This window comes from Ramularia collo-cygni (assembly GCF_900074925.1).
Source record: "Ramularia collo-cygni strain URUG2 genome assembly, contig: RCC_scaffold04, whole genome shotgun sequence".
Classification (NCBI taxonomy): Eukaryota; Fungi; Ascomycota; class Dothideomycetes; order Mycosphaerellales; family Mycosphaerellaceae; genus Ramularia; species Ramularia collo-cygni.
Window position 1 is genome coordinate 1182175 of NW_019716258.1, and position 19243 is coordinate 1201417.

The 19243-nt window shown below is 52.0% G+C and overlaps 7 protein-coding genes; 4 read left to right on the plus strand and 3 right to left on the minus strand.

Annotated features, from left to right (window-relative positions):
- Positions 1–532: 532 nt before the first annotated feature.
- On the minus strand, positions 533–5204 carry RCC_03567 (uncharacterized protein; the record flags this gene model as incomplete). XM_023768853.1 has 2 exons in its annotated part: positions 533–2821; positions 2877–5204. 2 exons carry the CDS (start codon positions 5202–5204, stop codon positions 533–535), a joined length of 4617 nt encoding a protein of 1538 aa, XP_023624621.1.
- Positions 5205–6405: 1201 nt separating this feature from the next.
- Positions 6406–7980, plus strand: RCC_03568 (related to glu/asp-tRNA amidotransferase subunit A; the record flags this gene model as incomplete). XM_023768854.1 has 5 exons in its annotated part: positions 6406–6556; positions 6615–6725; positions 6773–6874; positions 6931–7739; positions 7792–7980. 5 exons carry the CDS (start codon positions 6406–6408, stop codon positions 7978–7980), a joined length of 1362 nt encoding a protein of 453 aa, XP_023624622.1.
- A 719-nt stretch (positions 7981–8699) lies between these two features.
- Positions 8700–9866, plus strand: RCC_03569 (uncharacterized protein; the record flags this gene model as incomplete). Its single annotated transcript, XM_023768855.1, has 1 exon — positions 8700–9866. The coding sequence occupies one exon, from the start codon at positions 8700–8702 to the stop codon at positions 9864–9866; it is 1167 nt and encodes a 388-aa protein (XP_023624623.1).
- Positions 9867–10629: 763 nt separating this feature from the next.
- On the plus strand, positions 10630–11713 carry RCC_03570 (uncharacterized protein; the record flags this gene model as incomplete). XM_023768856.1 has 2 exons in its annotated part: positions 10630–10920; positions 10997–11713. 2 exons carry the CDS (start codon positions 10630–10632, stop codon positions 11711–11713), a joined length of 1008 nt encoding a protein of 335 aa, XP_023624624.1.
- A 550-nt stretch (positions 11714–12263) lies between these two features.
- On the minus strand, positions 12264–13411 carry RCC_03571 (uncharacterized protein; the record flags this gene model as incomplete). XM_023768857.1 has 4 exons in its annotated part: positions 12264–12730; positions 12787–13128; positions 13182–13264; positions 13338–13411. 4 exons carry the CDS (start codon positions 13409–13411, stop codon positions 12264–12266), a joined length of 966 nt encoding a protein of 321 aa, XP_023624625.1.
- A 711-nt stretch (positions 13412–14122) lies between these two features.
- RCC_03572 (uncharacterized protein) lies at positions 14123–15170 on the minus strand (the record flags this gene model as incomplete). XM_023768858.1 has 2 exons in its annotated part: positions 14123–14616; positions 14678–15170. 2 exons carry the CDS (start codon positions 15168–15170, stop codon positions 14123–14125), a joined length of 987 nt encoding a protein of 328 aa, XP_023624626.1.
- Positions 15171–15913: 743 nt separating this feature from the next.
- Positions 15914–19177, plus strand: RCC_03573 (probable valine--tRNA ligase; the record flags this gene model as incomplete). Its single annotated transcript, XM_023768859.1, has 1 exon — positions 15914–19177. The coding sequence occupies one exon, from the start codon at positions 15914–15916 to the stop codon at positions 19175–19177; it is 3264 nt and encodes a 1087-aa protein (XP_023624627.1).
- Between the last annotated feature and the right edge of the window lie 66 nt (positions 19178–19243).

Sequence of the window (19243 nt, forward strand, 5' to 3'; positions counted from 1 at the left end):
GGGTTTTCCATCATCAAAGTGTTTCGCCATTGTGTTGGTACATGTCAAGGAAACTCATGGATGGAAAGAAAGAAGGCATCGCGACAACGCGCAGATTGTCACGCTAATTGATACCTACGCTAGACTCAATGCACAGACCACGTCGTCTCTTTTTACTTTACACTGCAGTTGCCTTCCTTGACATCAAGAGTTGAAATTTCCATCATATGGACCGATAATGACGCTTTCCAATACACAAGGTCTCACCATCATTCCAGGTGCTTTCCCTAATTCCCAATGACCCAACATTGTGCATCAAACCCTCGTACCAACTCCCACGCCTGGCAGAGACCCCTCTTAGCAGTCCAAGGCCGGACGAGAGAGTCTCCTTCATTACCCTGCGTACGTTTGATGAGCACCTGTCAAATATCAACAGTGTGCCCCGAACCATCAGCGAATGCAACCTTAAAACCCCAGATCAGTCTTCTTCATCATACACTGTCGAGTAATAAACAAGTACAAGACAATATAGCTTGAAGAATCGACAGAAATCTCAAATGCGTAGAGGAATATGCCGTGAGGCCAGATGAGGAAAGAAAGAAACTGCGCCAGATGCGTGGCCCAGAACCACGGCCTCATTCCATGCTGCAACGCGTGAAACTCGAAAGTGTTCAGGTAGCCAAAGAACATTAGTCCCGTTGCGCTGCACCCATTCCTCTGTGGCAAAGACTGGATGGGTGTCGCTGGATTGTATGTCAGCTTTTTCCTGGACGGCGTTCTCTGATGATGCCTCGGAGAGCTCCAGGCGAGAAGGATCGGGGGCGTTCGCAATGTTCAAGCAGCCTCTGTCAGTCTCGATATAGCAGCCGCAGTCCGAGAAGGACACCTCTCGTATCGCAACACCGACTTGTAATGTTTGTTGCTCAATTCCTGTATCGTAGTTCCAAAGCCTGATGGTGAGATCGTCCGAGCGGGACACAATGGTCTTCATGTCTGGGGAGAAGGAAGCACAATTGACTGGGCCGGTGTGTCCCTTGTACGACTTGCACGCTCTGCCATCAACGTCAAAGACTTTCACAGTCATGTCGGCAGAGGCAGTCACAAGAAGCTTCCCATCAGCCGAAAATCTAATCGAGTTGATCGATTGTCCATGCGCGTTGATAGGATCAAACACCTGAGTGGCTGACTTCACATTYCATAGACACACCATTGCATCTGCTGAGCAAGATGCAACAAGCTCATCATTCGGAGAGATTGCAATATCGTTTACTGCACTTCCATGCCCTTGAAGGACGCTTCGCAATTCGCCTGCCCTGGGATCCCAGAGCCTGATGGTACTGTCGTTCGAACATGAGGCAAGTAACGAGCCATCACTGGTGAAGCGCACCACTTTAACGGCATCTGTATGGCCTTGCAGTGTGTGCGAAAGCTTTCCCGATTCAATATCCCAGATGCAGACGGTCACATCTGTAGAAGCCGAGGCCAGTAGCTGGTTGTCTGGCGAGAATACCAAATCTAGAATTCCACCGGAATGACCTTGCAGTACTGCTTTCTCCTTTCCAGCTGTGTCCCAGAGCTTGATGGTATCGTGATGAGAACCGGTAGCGACGTATAGACCATCTGATGATATGGCCAGAGATGTGACTGCACTTTGGTGACCGTGTTGATTCTCCAATGTATCTGCGGCTTGACCTGACTCATCATCGAGATGGTCTTGGGTGAAGTCGGGAAGCTTACCAGCAGGCTCAACTGCTCCAACCTCTTCCTTCTTCGCATACCAGAATCTGACCTCATCATTGAAAGCCGCAGCCGCGAGCGTCCGGTCATCCGGGGAGAATGCAACGGCACAGATGCCGCTAGTGTGACCTTTGAGTGTAGCGAGGAGGTTGCCGTTGACAGGGTTCCAGACTTTGATCGTTCTATCCTCAGAGCCTGACGCGACCATATAAGGCGTAATCTGAGAGAAACTGGTGGCCCAGACTTTGTCTTCGTGGCCTTCAAGGACAAACTTTTCTTCCCACGTGGTCAGATCCCAGATTCGCAGGGTGTTATCGTCTGAGCCAGAGACCATGAGCTGCCCGTCAGGAGAGAATTGGACAGAATTTACAAGCTCCTCGTGACCACGTAGTTTGTGGACAAACTTACGCTGCTCGATGCTGTAGAGATTGATTACTGGATTGGCTGTGCCAAGCGCAAGCAATGTGCCGTCTGGGGAGAACGAKACAGAGTTTATGCCGCCAAGTCCTGGCTCCAGAGTGTCAACCTCTTTGCCCGTCGCCATATTCCAAAGGCGTACGGTCTCATCCATTGAGCCGGATGCAAGCAGCTGGTCATCAGGTGAGAAAACGACAGAGTCAATCCACTTGGAGTGCGCAGTCAGCGTGTAAAGCGCTTCGGTCGTGTCCATTGCGAAAATCTTGATGGTGGAATCGTCCGATCCTGACGCGAGTAGCTTGCCATCGCTTGATATGTCGACTGAGCTGACTTTGTCCCCGTGTCCCGGGTACTTTGACTCTTCTCGCAATCTTGAGTAATCCCAGACCCTCGCCCATTCATCCAAGGACCCGGATGCCAACTTTCGTCCATCTGGTGAGAATACTATATCGTTGACGTAGTTGTACTGCGATTTCTCGTCGGGACCATCCATTCTCACGATTTGAGCATCCTCAAAGCAAGGATGGAGCTTCGACCAGAAATGGCGACGGAGTAGGTTCCATGTCGGCATAAACAATAAGCCCGCACAGTAAAGCTGCAGAGGTGCCTTTTCGGCCTTTGGGTGATTCTCTCCGATAAACATGCGGGCATGCTTCATGAAGGGTACCTGTTCTGCGTTTTCGCCAGGCTGCTCAGTAGCGTTATCAGCGGTGCCACGTACGGGATGGTTACAACAACTATACCTTGAGGAGGGACAAGTAAGTCCTCATAACAGTCGTCATGCTCGAACTCTTCCGCAAGATACTGAGAGCTTCGACCCAGTGAAGGAAATGCTTCTTCAAAAAGCGATGGGTCTGGTCGTTGTCGCGCAGTGCACCCTCTTGTCGCATCTGTGTTTCTGCACGTCGGATATGATCTGCCCACTCGAGGCATGCATACTGCAGTCCAGAAGGAAAATTAAGGCCCGTCATATTGCCATCAAGATCATCCAAGGAGGCTTGGGGAGTTTCCAAGCCACATATGTTACGTCTGAGTTGTTTAGACATTAGCTGGATGCAATTCTTTGCAAGTGTATGCTGAGCAGCGACTTCATCGATCCAGAAATTAAGATTGCGACATCGACCCTTGTCAAGAAGGAAATCCCGGAAGGTAGGATGATGAAGACGCAACGGTTGATCATCATCTTTGGGAATCCTGATGATCGCGTGCAGGTCTGCCAATGAGTCTTTGATRGTGGCCAGCTCCATATTGAGCAGACTCGCCAAGGCGGGTAGAGAAATACGGGAGTTGAGAAGAACTATGGACCCGAGAATTGCTCGTAGTCTTTGGTGTATCACAGCATTTTCGTCGTCATCCTGGTCGCCCTTTGGTACGGCTGCTTCGAGGACGCTGAGGTAGAGGGAATCCAGATTTTCCTGCCCAGCGCGAAACTTCTTGTCATTGATAAGCTTTGCTAGGCGATCTTTTGCACCCGGTCCGTGTGAACTTATATGCCGACAAGCAGTTGAAGCCCAGACGAACAGTCCATATGAAAGCTCTATCAAGTCTGCAATTGCTTTTTCCACTGGCCAGGGAGGTTCGATATTCCTTTGCTGGCGCACAGCGCTTAATTCGTGCTCGAAGAAAGATCGAAGATCTTGATCTATTGTATCCTGACTCACATCGTGTAGGTCAACCCCTCTGCGTCTAGACTCTGAGATCTCTTCAAACCCGTATCGAATCGGAATTTCGGGTCTGCTTGTTATGAGAATCCGCAAGCGAAGCTCACTCAACCTGTCAGTCTCCGACCATAGCTTCAGAATAAGCTCGATGTCTTTCTTGTTTGTGCATTCGTCTAGTGCATCAACGACCAGTAGTATCGCGGGTCGACGATCTATATCTTTCACCTTCGATAATGGCTTTACGACCAATTCCAGCCACTGGTCTCGAATACCCTTCTGTACGATGCCACTGTCATCCCGAATGGCCTCGCAGATGTGTGCACGAATGGATGGTATTCGATGAGCCAGTTGGGAGGCGAGGGTCGGGATGAGCTTATTGGCCTGACTATCATCTCCGCCGCCCTTGGAGAAGAAGAAGCTCGCCCCAAGACTGTCCTGGGAGTGATTGCGAGCAATCGTGTGAGCGACAGTTGACTTTCCCGTGCCCGCAATCCCGCTCAGCCAAAAGATACAGCGTTCGTCCGGCGACTCAATCCAGAGGTCGATCTCCCTGATAAGCTCGACTCTCGTTTCCTTAAGACACACGGACTCATACTGATTTTCAGCCGAGTCGAAGGCAGCAGAATGACTAATGGGCAGACTTTCTAGTAGGGTGTCCGGCGCGGTCTGGCCCGGAGATCTTTTTTCTATCGCTTCTCGCAGACGAGACATAGCACTCTCTTCTGGCTCGTGGGGAATCAGAGGCATATGGATTCCAAAGATTCCAAGCAACGAATATGCCTTGTCTTCTGGATAAGTCGTGTTTCTGCCCGATGCCCATCGAAATCGTTCCGGGACGGAGAAGTTCTTAAGCGGCTCACCCTGAAGTGCAGCACGCGGAATGCCAGTTGTTTTGTGGATGCTTTGGTGTAGAGACGACTTGTCGCCAAGGCGTTGACCCTGTCGCGAGAAGAACTCCACGGATGTCGGAGCAAGAAGCTCCTGGAGCGTCCAGCCGCGTGTAAACCACCTGGACTTGCGGAATTCCGAGTCCCAGGTTTGCACCAAGTTGGCGCTTTTCCCAGTTACATCGGCCATGTGGACATAGCATGTGACCGCACGACGATACCATCGGAACATCAATGTTATAGCATCTTGTAACTCTTTTGGATTTTGCTTGTCTATACAGCATGTATCCACCCAGAAAAATTCGATGCCATCTTTGGCGGCCTGTTTGCTGCAGAACTCGATTTTGGCACAGCTGTCGGGTTTGGCCTGGGCCGTTTTATTCCGCATATCCTCATATGTGACCTCCAGGTCGCCTTGAAGCCACGTATGTGACAAAATGGCATACCTAGGTGGCGTTACATTTCTCGGGAATTCAGGGGCTAGCTCAAAGCTCCCATTCAGGCTGCTCCGCAGCAGACGCATCGTGACGACCAAGGGAGGAACTTGWAGCAATAGACAGAGGGCATGATTGACGGTGCAGCTTCGCACATTTATCTGCCGTTGCACAGGTCGACAAACCAGCAGAAGAGGCTGTGGGGTAGCTGCCATTCGCGCTTGTCAAGATCATCGTTTCGAGATCCTCAACGTGGTGGCCCGAGAGGGCTGCACACTTGCAACCGAGACATGACGTGCCCAATTGTACGCGAGCAAACATCGCTTTGGGAAGCACTCGCAGCTGCGGCTCTGTTGATATCGAAAGTTGTAGGTTGGCTCTCTATCCCGAGTACCGCCTCAAGCGATTGGTCCATTCTTGAAGTTGAAATATCCTCGGCTCGTATTTCCGATCTTGCATGTGCTGTCGTAGCGAGTGCCTCTTGACGGGAGCATGTCGTAAGGAGCTCAGCTACATGAGAGATGTAATAWTAGCGGCGAGCAGGTGCATGGATGATGGATGAGGATGGATGAGGTGTCTGCGAAGGATCGGACCCGTGCCCGTCGACACTAGCCTTGTTTGATCTAGTGGGGTTGATCACTTTGGTTGTTGATGACGGGGAAGAACGCCACCAGCGCGTGAACTTGCCTTGCTCTCCTCAACGACACCGATTCGGGGGAATCTTCTTCGCAGGACGATGCGCACGCGTCACTCCCATTGACGGGCTCTCAAACCCAGAGCGAAACGCGTGCGGACCTTGAAGTGGACATATCGGACTAAATAGGATCCAGAGCCAATGGACTCGGACTTTGCTTCGCACCTCATACTTTGTACCGACTGCAGGCGCCTCAGCATTTGTGGCACCACGCACAACGCACTAGAGCTCCGAGATCCACTCACACGCTTTGTGGTACCCTTGCGTGACTGGCCTGCTATGGGTATCCTCCAGGCAGTCACCTGGGTCTTCAACTTGGAGTCCGCTCGCACGGAGGAGCTATTTGAGCTTCCGCGTCCTCTCATGCCGTTCCCGTGCACCCTTGCAGGTGGAATCACCGGTGGATGAAGCGGCCTCACATATCACACTGCGCATTGAAAATAACCGAGCCCGATCAATCAACTTTTACCTCTGTTTGCAGTCTGGCGGGTTTTCGCATGTGGTGCACTACAACCGGAGCATCAGCTCTTGGCCTTTTGTTTCTTACCTGCCTTTACCTCTTGCTCGCAAGCTCCGGTTCCGACTCAACATCGACAATGCCGCCCAAGGTGAAATTGCATACTCTTAGCGCAACCCAAGTCCTTGCATTGTTCAAGGACGACRCGATCACGGTTTTACAATATGCACGAGCTCTGCTGAGCCGCTTGGAAGAGCGCGACGACGTTGTAAAAGCGTGGGCTTACCTTGGTGTGATAATCTTCAGGGCAGGTCTTCGTCGAGCCTCGTGAACCTAAYGCACACACAGATAAAGAGCATGTCCTGAGCCAAGCTCGTGCTCTAGATAGGATTCCCAGATCCGAACGGGGTCCTTTGCATGGTGTAGGCGTGTGCATTAAAGATATCATGGACACAAAAGGTGCGGCGCATAATTGATTGTACCGTCCAAATGCTGAGCCTCAGCAGACATGCCCACCGCCTGGGGCTCTGCGCTCTACAAAGACCGTCGACCGGCTGTCGACTCATCTCCTGTGTCTATTTTACGAAGTGCAGGAGCACTCATCATCGGTTTGTATTGCTCTCCCCTTACAAGAATATCCCTTACCTTTAATACTTGCTTCCAGGMAAAGGCACGACGACCGAATTCACGCTTCCYAACTTCGGACCCAACACCACGAACCCGCATGATAGAGAACGTACACCAGGTGGATCCTCTGCGGGACCGGCAGCGGCAGTAGCTGACTATCAGGTACCGCTCAGCTTCGGCACACAAAATGGCGGAAGTATTATCCGACCGGCGTCGTACACGGGCATATTCGCCATGAAGCCAACGATGCACGCCATTTCGGGCGACGGCGTAAAGATAGTCTCAATCAGCACCGATACTGTCGGTTTCTTCGCCCGCAGTGTGGAAGACTTGCAGCTGGTAGCAAACGTGTTCAACCTTTGGGCAGATGCCGATTCCAAGACGATACCTTCCTTGGATCAGACACGCGTCGCGTTCGTCAAAAGCGCAATGTGGCAAAGCGCAGGTCCCGCCACGGTTGCAGCCATGGAGAATGCTGCTCGGATTTTGAAACGACATGGTGTGCAGGTCGAAGAGGTGGAACTCCCGCCAGACTTGGGCGATCCCAAGACCATCCGTGCAACACACAAGACGATACTCAACATTGAGGCTCAAGCAGCCTTGCTTTCAGATTACCGCAATAACTTCAAGGATCAGTTGGGCCACAAAATTTGCGACCTGGTGGAGAACAAGGCGAACGTTACTCATGAGCAAACTATAGAGGCCATGGACCGGTACGCACGCTGGCGTCCGACTTTTGACAATTTTGCCAAAGATTATGCGGCCATCATCACGCCCAGTGCCGAAGACGTCGCACCCCTTGGACTGGGCGACATGGGTGCTTCTACATTCAACATTCTTTGGACGGTGAGTTTGAAGATTTGAGCCTGTTCGGTACGTGCTCGAACTAATCGTGTAGGGATTGTACACACCGACCATCAATGTTCCTGCATTCAAAGGTGAGGAAGGTATGCCAGTGGGTCTGTCCATTCTAGCTGGTAGATTTCGCGATCAATATGTTCTCAAGATTGCCAGGATTCTCAGCAAGCCTTTGATGGATGAGGGTGGATGGACAATCGTAGAGCCACCACTTGCTAATAAGCTGTGATGCGAAACGAGTCCACAAATAGTGATGCCTCATTTGTCAGGTGGTGACCATGAATAAATACAACAGTCTCCCAATCAAGGCATTCGTGGCGAGCTAATCGCCGGCCGTATTTTTGCGGTACACTATGCCATTACTATCGGCACCCTCTTGATGTGCCTGCCAGTCTCATTCAGCCGCCTCGTACTCCTCGTACACACTACTAGAGTAAGGTAGGTAGACTCCGACAGTACCTTATGATGACTATACATCAAGATGCATGCGGACGCACCTCCACTAACCATGGGACTTTGCCACAAAGACATGTCATCGACAGCTTCATGGTTGCCCATCGTCACGAGTCTAGAGCACGTTCGCATGAACTCGCAGCCTTGGTGGGACGAGGCTTGCAGCTGGTCCGTCAGAGCTACGTCGTTTGATTCCTCCAACCTCAAACAGCCGGTAATAACATCAGTGCTTGATGGTGGTGCAAAGCCTCTCCTCCAGTCATTTCGATGTGTGTTAATTTTCTATGCTGTATTCAGAACAGAGACAGATCGCTATTCCCTTGAGGACACCTTTTTGAATCGTATCGCTGCGAGCCTTTCGACAACAGATTCTAGAACTAGATTCCAATGGAACATCCGGTCTCCCCGATCTCTGGCAAGAAAATCGTGGTTGCAGGGGCAGKAATCGCAGGACTAGCATTCGTGACTTCCCTCAAAGCCATATGGAACGAAAACATGGGCAGCTTCCCAGATATCGTCCAGTACGAACGCGACCATGGCGAGCCTGATATGACTCGAGAAGGATACTCACTTGGAATCCGCAGTGGTGGAAACAGCCTTGCAATGCAAGCTTTGAAGAATATAGGATTGATGGACAAGATCATCGCGGCTGGCGTCCTTCGAGAGACTGACGAGCAAGCTAATCATGGTCTGTGGTCACTTGATTGGTCTAAAATGGTCAGAGTACGACGTCCGCCACTTGTTGGTCTTCCCAGATCTCCCATGCGGATCGCAAGAACCAATTTGCGACAGATTCTTCTAGAGGCATCGGGTCAAAAGGACAAGATAAAGTGGGGTGTGACGTGTGTTTCTGCTGTCGTTGACGTGAAGGGAAGAACGCGGCTCTTCCTCAGCGATGGTACGGAGAATACATGCGATGTCCTCGTCGTAGCGGACGGTGCAAATAGCAAATTGCGAGCTTGCTTGAGGCCGTCGGATGGGCTGAGTTTCGCAGGCCCGGTATCAATCTCTGCGGTAGCTCGATTCCTTGGACCGACTCCATCACCCGTTGACAAAGCATGGGGTATTATGCCTAGCGGCCATGGAGAGTCGCTGTTTGTCACTCCAATGGGTGACGGGAGTGTGAATTGGTGCCTCAGCTTCTTAACGAACTCCCCTGGAAAGGAATATCGACAACCCATGTCCCCGGACTTGTGCCAGTATCTGCTTCAGGAGGCCAAAGAGCGCGGCGCCGCATTTCCTGAGCCATTCCAGACACTTGTGAATAGTAGTGATACTACCACATTGATGAAGTTCAACGGAATGGACAAGTCACCTTTTCCGCATGGCGCCTTGCCAGATGGAATTGTGTTCATTGGCGACAGTAACCATGCAGTCACTGCTTTCGCTGGAAATGGAGCGAACATGGCACTCAGCGATGGGTACGATCTAGCTGAATGCCTATGTACACAATCTTCTCTTGGTCGGGCAGTCCAGGAGTACGACAGGCGTAGCATCCCGCGAGCAGTCGAGACCCTCCAGAAGTCGCATTGGCTGATCGCCGTCGCACACTCTCGTGGGTTAAGGTGGCTCTACCATCGCTGCTTGCTGCTGGCGCATGGACGCATATTGTCGAYTTGGTACCGGGTAAGAGATGTATATAGCATGCTGTTCTACTCCTGAGTCTATTGCGTAAATGGGCTCCCAACAGTCATGACTGATCGATTGCCTTGATAGCAATGATTTTGACGTCCTCTGTGATGCATCAGCCACTTGCTCCCCCTCTCGATGCTCCAATACGTGAACTTGGCTGATATCATATGCTACTGCTCGTCACACCTGCAGCTATATATGACGGAGGTCTGTCTAGGCCAAGACTTCGGCTCGTCTCGCATCTTCTATGCTGCGAACCAACTTTCGCGCCTTGTGTCGTAGCGTAAGACTGTCGAGAATTCAAGGGTCGTTTCGATCCTTCACCAGTTGGATAGAAGGTTGGCGAGAACCACTCGACCTGGACTATAGCTACCATCCGATCGCGGCGTAGCAGGACTGAGTTCAATCGATTCGGAATACTTTACCACGTGGTGGCAATGCGGGATCGAATTAGCTGTCCAACCGATAGCAATCCATCAGCCGGCACTCCGATGAGTTGGTTTAAGCGAGGAGGCAGCATGCGAGCGCGGAGCATCTTCATGCAGGAGTGAGAGGGAAGTAGGAGATCAGAGGCGAGAAGGCGTGTCGTCTGAAAAGGTTCGGGATTATCCCTGTAGACACGTGCGAATTACCTAGTGGACCGACCACATTAGCCCCACGAACTAGGCTCGAAACTGCCTGGTTCGACATGGCCTGGTCGTCTGCCTTGTCTCTCGACGTCGTTGACTCGTTCTCAACCAACCATCACCATAGTAGACCTGTTTCAATCAACAGACTGCTGAAGCTCCTCGACATGTCGACTGACATCAACGGAGTGGAGTACTGGGTGCTACCGGACTTTACCTTCGCAGCAGGAACTCGCAAAGCAATCAAGATTGCATATCGCTCCTTCAATCCGCTGTCGACAAATGGAGCAGTCTTGATACCAACCTGTTTTGGCGGACGCATCAACAAGACGTTGAATTTCACTTCCGGCGCTCTGAAAGACTATCACGTTATCGTCGTTGCTATGCTTGGCAATGGAGAGAGCTCTAGCCCATCGAATGATGCCGACTTTCCCTCTGATTACTCACTGCGATATCAGGCAAGATCCCCACGATGACTTTGTGCTGGGATCCTTCATTCTATGAGTTCTGTAATGCTAACGCATCTGGATTCAGGACTGCATAAATGCTCAGTACGCTCTCGTCACCCAACATCTTGGTATCAAGAGCCTCGAAGCAGTAATAGGATTCTCAATGGGGGGTCAGCAGGTATACTACTGGGCCACGATGCATGGATGTGGGGAGGATCCTTTCGTTAAGCGTGCAGTGGTCATATGCGGCAGCGCGAAAACATCCGGWCTAAACTATGCATTTCTTGAGGGACCAACCTCCGCACTCATTGCAAGTCACGACTACCATCAAGGCCGTTACCGAGAGAAAGGTGTTAAGCCCACTCAGGGGCTACGGGCGTTTGGTAGGGCTTATGCCGCGTGGGTGCCAAGCGCCGAGTGGTTCAGACAAGAATTGTGGCGAGGGTCAGGCGCGAAAAGTCTGAAGGAGTGGCTACATCCGCCAGTCTCCTCGTATGAGAGTTGGGATCCGGAAGATCTCATTGTGCTTGCGAGAATGTGGCAAGCAGGTGATGTGGGTGATGTAGCAGGCGACGGTGATTACAAGGCTGCGTTAGGTCTCATCACCGCGAAAGTGCTCGTAATCCCTGGCATGACGGACCAGTACTTCCTGGCCACGGATGGAGAGTCCGAGGTTGAATATCTTAAACACGGCGTGTTTGATCCTATCCCATCCATCTGGGGACATATGGCTGGAGGCGGATCTAACCCGACCGATGTGCAGTGGATGGACGAGAGGATTTCGCGCTTCATGAGCGGGTGATGAGATGTTTCTCGATACCAGAGCTTGAAATCGCTTACAGTTGACATCCGTAAAGATCGCAGACATCAAGAGTGTAAACAAGGTCTCCAGCTATCATGGCTGATCACCCCCACAACAATGTCGTGAGTAGTTCAGGAGTGTGGTGTATCTTTCTATTTGTGGCCATTCAAACGCTTAGAAACTCCGTCCTTGCCACCGTGTTGCCTATGGCTTGCAGTTGCTGCATGCAAGGCTTGACATCCGCTCACGGCTACAGCCCTTGTGATGAGCCATATCTTGTGATAGAGTCATGACAACTCACCGCAGGCGCAGATATGTGGGTAGATTAGCCGAGAAGGAAGACAGTTCGCACCACTTGAAGGRACGAGAATTGCCGACATCATCTTTCAGGGTACTACCGAGCATTCAAGCTAATTAGACTGCCGAGAGGTATGGTGGAAAGATCTTGATGGTTTCGTCTGAGGACGCTATTAGCTATCGTCTAGGTTGAAGTTTGACTGCCGAATATTGGGATGCAGAACGCCAAACAGGTGGTCTTCTGCGGAATGAATCAAGACCAGCCAAGGTCTCCTCCACCCTTTGAAAAATGAGCCTCAATGTCCTTCATAACCCCATCAAAGGTATTATGTCTGTCCCACGATGCCACGCTCAAATCCAGTCCATACCAAGTGTATGGCTTGGCGGAAAATCTTCCCTCATAGACGATCCTATTGTCACGATGCCCGTCCGGCTGCCATTGTCTAGCAACATCCCATGACGGGCTAGATTCCGCCCTGCTAGATAGCCATAGTTGGCCGGTCAAGATGAGTATGACCTGGACTTCCACCTTTAGGCTTTCTGGAAGAAGCCACGTCCGAAGAGCGCACTCTATGAGCTCATTCGGATCGCCAGACTTCTGGATAAACTCTTCATATGCAGCCAACCCGCAGTGTGGACGAACAGTGACTCTGGTCAGTGACGGGAGAAGTTGAAGTAAGATATCCACAGCATACCGTGCTGGTCGCCAATGCTCAGTCACTGTAGACATGTCAGCCTCGCCTTTCCACCACAGACGCGCACACGGGAATACTCGCGTGTCAGTCGATCATGAAGATAGTAGTACGGAGCTTCAAGATCCAGCCTCATGTGCTTGATACTGGATAGGCCGTGCTTTACGTTCTGGGGAAGCAATTGAAGCATGAAAGAGAAAGTGCTTCCTCCAACCAGGTGAGCAGGGACGGCGATCTTGAGCTCTTGATGTTTACTGTGAGCGGTCTCTTGCGTATACTCGTCTCTGAATCGGCGGCTCACAAGCTGCAGTTGAAGACTGGGAAAGTTTGCGATTTGGACTTTAACGTTGCCGTGAAAGACTTTCCTGAGGAGAGGAACTCTGACGTCTCTCGTGAGCTGGCAGTACACCAGGTCCCTGAGTTCTCCTACCCGGTCGTTAGCGAACACTGAGCTTGAGACGTACTTTTTGTGCACTCACTTGGAAAATCGAAGAATCGAAACGGCCGTTTTTCTTGCTGGGAGACCATGCTTGCTGGATCGTTTGTAGTTTGGAAACGCTGCCTTGGGAGGTCTTGAGTAAAGGAAGAGGGGAGAGGCAGATGGTAAGAGAGAAGAGAATAAGGTAAATACTTACAAATAGTGTCGCGAGTGGAAAGGACGTTTCGTGAAGTCTCGAAGAAATCCGTGGAAGGAAGATGTCTCAAACATATGTATCAGACTAGAAAGGTTATCTTTGCTGCCTCGGACAGCATACGTGGTTGTTTGCGCGGAGATCAGTCGCATTGAGATCGGGGGTATCCAGTTTTTTGCTTCATGGTAAAGGACGGAGTACCGCGGTAACCGCCAACGAAGGGAATGTCTTGAAGCGAGCCGATGTCACGTAAGGTATTAAACCGACATCCCGCCATCACGGGCTACCTCCATCTCATGTGCAACTTCCGGAGATCCTTCTTCTCTTCACCATGGTGAAGGAGGGAAGGGAGACCGCCTTTGTTCGGCCGCGGACCTCCCTACACACAACAGCAATACAAGAAGGGCTGCGGATAAGATATGTCAAGGGCACCTCACTTGGCTTGGGGGATGAACAATGCTTTCAAGGTGCCCGTCCATGCTAGTTTGGACAGCTCGATTCATGGCCTACTGCTCGTCATGCTTTCAGCGGAGTTCAATAGGACAACATTGCTACTCCCTTATAGTAAGTGGGACAGAGTGTCGCACCTTGTCATATTTCCCTCATCATTGAGACATAGTCTCAATCACCCAGACTGCTTGCGCAGTGCTAGTCAACGTGCATGGCACCATACCGCCGGCCGATATCACTGCGCGGATGCGAGTGCAACAKCCTGCTCACTCTGCCGCTCCCATCGCCTGGAATTCCTCTATAACTTCATCGTTTTTGCCGGCGTGCAGTGCGCATCGTCAAGAATGAGCCTTTTCAGCGAGTATGCGAGCCCGACGCTTGAGGGCATATTCTTGCTCCCGTGCAGCCCGGCGCTTGATCGCCTGAAAATCTTCCTCTGTGAATTCGCCGCAAGACACCACTTCCAAGTCCAAGCCGTACCATGCCTTCGCGTCTTGATTGCTCGTGACATCACCTCGGTACTCGATCCAGTTCTTGTTGGCCGCTCTGTTCAYGCCTGCCCACCACCAACCCGACTCCCAACCAGGCAACTGGTATGGTGAGTAGCGCTGATCGCGAATCGAGACCTCAGTTTGGATTGTGAGTGAGGCGTGCTCGCCCGGAATGCGAGCAGCAGCGAGAGCGCCAATGCCTTGGGGGACTGTAACTGGACTCGTGACACGATTACGTCCAGGGACCTTGAAACGGAGATGGAACACGACGTGCTTGAGTTGTGGCAGCATAGATAAAAGCATTTCGATATCCCGCCTGCCCTGGGAGGACATATTGATCCCTGCGAAGAATCAAGATTAGTTGAGGGCATGTTGTGTTACGCTGGAAGGCAGTAGACGTACATCTGTCGACAGCTCGCTCAGTCAACACCAATGTGTGAATGTGGTCCAAACGTTGCGGCACATCAAAAGACTTCATGTCCAGGCGATTGCCCGGGTGCCACTTGTACTCAACAGTGTCTGCATGGAAATCCACCTCCCGTTGGTAATGACTTCGGAACTCTTTGTTCACAAGCAGCATTGCGGTAGTCGGACCTGGCGAGAATTGCAAAGGCCTGACGCGGGGCGTACCCCGATACGGCGGGATTCCCCGACGCTTGTGCCGCTGTTCAAACGACGTGTGCTCGCGTAGCAACGAATGAATTTTGTTCCGAATCTCGCGTGGTAGGCGGTGCCAGGGGAAGGTGTCTAGAGGTACTTGTGAGGCAGGCACTTGGCTGTCGAGATGCTGTTGGTGCGACTCGATGAGATGTGCCATCGTATTGGTGGAGCCTGGTGTCGAGGGTAATGGATGCGGCCGAGTCTCTGGCGCTGGCGTTGGCGTTGGTGCGTTCATGGCCATGTGAGGAAGACGGTCTTGAGATGCCGTGGCTGTTGGCAGATCACAGTGCATCTCTGCTGGGGTTTGTGTTGATGAGGACATGAGAGAGAAGCCACACGCGCGGCTTTGTGGAAGTGTGATGGAAAAGGGTGGCTAGGCAGCAATGATGTAGCAAACAAAGTGAAACGAGAGTAAGTTGTGACGTACACGGGCTCCGACTCTAATTTGGCAAAGGAGAAGACACTTCTCTCCCGTCTCATTATAGAGGCCATCCAATATCAACACGTTCTGAGGTATGGAAGGTGTGCGACCCTCGGTGATTCAAGCAACACGGCCGCGCCGAGCCTCATGGCGCTCGGCCATTGAACATCAGAGCTATAGATGTAGCACCATGATTTGCACGAATCCATGGTTCATATTTGCTGTCGCCCTCGCATTGTGGGGAGAGTGAAGTGAGGTCGAGTCCCCTCCCTTCGTCGAAACTGCGGAGAGCCAAGATGACTCAGCTTTGAGTCATCACCCAGAACTTTTGGCGATGGAAGAGTCAACATCCCACCAAGCAAACATTCAAGCTCTTGCACGTTGACAACAGCATTGCAAGTGCACAAACAGGTCGAAAGAAGGATTATACAAGCTCTGAGACGATCAGGAAGCTCAACAACTCCCCGCACAAACTTGCGAAGATACTTTCTCGAGCGCTTTTCCGGCGCAAGCTCTATGCACAGTTCCGCCCTGTCCAGCGAGCATTCACAGTCAAGATGGCGTTGAACCACGCGAGCCACAACCCCGCGGGCGAGAAGACGGGGCCCGTCACTGGACAGCCACCGCCACCATCCAATGAGACCAAGGCCGCACTGATGGAGGCAGCCAATGGCGACCCCAAAGGCCAATCCGCACCTGGCAAGGACGGCGGTGATGTTGATGGCGCGAAGAAGGAGAAGTCAGAGCGTGAGCTGGCCAAAGAACGTGTCAAGRCGGAGAAGGCGGCCAAACTAGCGGCGAAACTGGAAAAGCAAAAGGCAATGGCAGCCGCATCAAAGCCCAAAGAGAAGGAAAAGAAACAGCAGGAGAAGTTGGCGCCATACAAGGAGGATACGCCCAAGGGCGAGAAGAAGATCCTCAAGCCTCTCGATGATGAATACCACAAGGCCTATATCCCATCCGTCGTGGAGAGTGCTTGGTATGACTGGTGGGAGAAGGAGAAGTTCCACGAGCCCGAGTTCGGTGCCGACGGGGAGGTCAAGAAGAATGGATACTTTGTCATTTCCATCCCACCACCAAACGTCACCGGCAACCTTCATATTGGCCACGCACTAGCAACGGCTCTGCAGGACTCTATGATCCGCTGGAATCGCATGAAGGGATTGACCGTGCTGTACGTGCCCGGTTGCGATCACGCTGGTATCTCCACCCAGAGCGTTGTCGAGAACATGCTCTACATGAGACGCAATGGTATGACTCGTCACGACTTGGGCAGAGAAAAGTTCGTCGAGACCGTGTGGGAGTGGAAGGAGGAGTATCACAGCAAGATCAACAAGGTCATGCGGCGTCTGGGAGGCTCAATGGACTGGACGAGAGAAGCGTTCACAATGGATCCCAATTTGTCCTCTGCCGTACGTAAGTCGTTCGTGGAGCTGCACGAGGAGGGTCTCATCTACCGAGCAAACCGTTTGGTGAACTGGTGTACCAAGCTCACAACCGCTCTGTCAAATCTGGAGGTCGACCAAAAGGAGCTTGAAGGCTCGACGAAGCTTGACGTTCCGGGATACGACAAGAAGATCGAATTCGGTTCCATCTGGAACTTCAAGTACCCTATCGATGGCACTGATAAGACGATCGAGGTGGCCACTACCCGTCCAGAGACCATGCTTGGTGACAGCGGTGTAGCAGTGCACCCTGATGACGAGCGATACAAGGACTTTGTCGGCAAATTTGTGAAGCATCCATTCGTTGACCGTCTGCTACCCATCTTCGCCGACAGCACGGTTGAAAAGGACTTTGGAACCGGTGCTGTGAAGATCACACCTGCTCATGACTTCAACGATTTCAAGCGTGGCAAGGAGCACAATCTCGAGTTTATCAACATTCTGAATGATGATGGCACAATGAACTCCAATGCTGGCATTTTCGAGGGACAGAAGCGCTTCGACGTGCGGTACACCGTCATTGATGAGCTGACCAAGCTTGGTCTGTACGTCGGCAAGGCCGACAACAAGATGTCCATCCCGTTGTGCAGCAAGTCCAAGGATGTCATTGAGCCAATTCTCAAGCCACAGTGGTGGATGCACATGAAGCCTTTGGCCGAGCCCGCTATTGAGGCCGTCCGGAGCGGTGAGATCAAGCTTCGTCCAGAGTCGTCTGAGAAGACGTACTACCGCTGGATGGAAAATATCGAAGACTGGTGCTTGTCACGTCAGCTTTGGTGGGGACACCAGGTCCCCGYTTGGTTTGTCAAGTTGGAGGATGGTCCAGCTTATGATACCGATGCCGACTACTGGATCTGTGCCAAGACTGAGGAGGAAGCGCGGGAAAAGGCCGAGAAGAAGTATCCTGGCAAGAAGTTTGAGCTCGAGCGGGATCCCGACTGTCTCGATACATGGTACTCTTCCGGACTCTGGCCTTTCTCGACTCTGGGATGGCCAAACAACACCAACGACTTCGCAAAGCTTTATCCAACGTCTGTACTTGAGACAGGCTGGGATATTCTTTTCTTCTGGGTTGCGAGAATGATCATGTTCGGACTGAAGATGACCGGAAAGGTTCCATTCACAGAGGTGTACTGCCATTCCCTCATTCGTGACTCAGAAGGCCGTAAGATGTCCAAGTCTTTGGGCAATGTCATCGATCCCGTCGACATCATGGATGGTATCACGCTGAACGAGCTCAACGAAAAGCTCCGCGTTGGCAACCTTGCCGCCAAGGAGATCGACCGTGCTGTCAAGTGGCAAAAGTCGGCTTTCCCGGAGGGAATTGATGAGTGTGGTGCTGATGCGCTGCGATTCTCCCTTGTCAACTACACAACCGGCGGAGGTGACATCAACTTTGATGTCAAGGTCATGCGCAGCTACCGTAACTTCTGCAACAAGATCTACCAAGCAACAAAATACGTCCTGGGCAACCTCCCCAAGGATTTCACACCCGCCGCCAAGGATGCTGTCGCCAATGCGAGAAGTCTTCCAGAGCGCTGGATTCTCCACAAGATGACCATTGCCGCTCGTGACGCAAATGACGCCATGTCCAAGCGTGAATTCTCCCGCTGCACGCAATCCATCTACAACTACTGGCTCTACGAGCTGTGTGATGTCTACATCGAGAACAGCAAGTCCATCATCCGCGACGGTACTGCAGAGGAGAAGGCCAGCGCGATCGAGACGCTCTACACTGCTCTCGAATCTGCGTTGACCATGATTCACCCCTTCATGCCTTTCCTCACCGAGGAACTCTGGCAGCGTCTCCCGCGCCGCCCTCAGGACACCACCCCATCTATCGTTCGTGCCTCATACCCACAGTACGATGCCACCCTCGACGACCCCAAGTCCGAGCGTGACTATGAGCTGCTTCTCGGATGCTCCAAGGGCGTTCGATCTCTGCTCAACGAGTACGCCATCAAGGAAGGTGGCAAGGCATACGTCCACACCCTCAACGATGAGGCTTACCAGACCGCACACGTCGAGCTTTCCGCCATCAAGACCTTGGCAGGCAAGGCGCTTGCCGAGATCAAGCTGTTGACGAAGCAGGAGGCCGTACCCAAGGGTACCATGGTGTACCCCGTCAGCGCTGCTGCCGCCGTCTACGTCACCATCAACGGCAACATTGACCCCACAAAGGAGATCAACCGTACCAAGCCGAAGTTGGAGAAGACCGCCAAGGAGGTCAACGATCAGGAGCAGTTGATTGGCAGTATCGGTGAGTCTGTCAGTCAGGAAGTCAAGGACAAGGAGCAGAAGAGATTGGAAGATCTGTTGAGTGAGCAGAAATTGTACGAGCAATGTCTCGCGCGGTTCGAGGAGATGAAGCTTTGAAAGATAAGCTTGATGGAGGATTGTATACAGTAGGTACCTACCTGCGGGTGTATCTCATATATGATC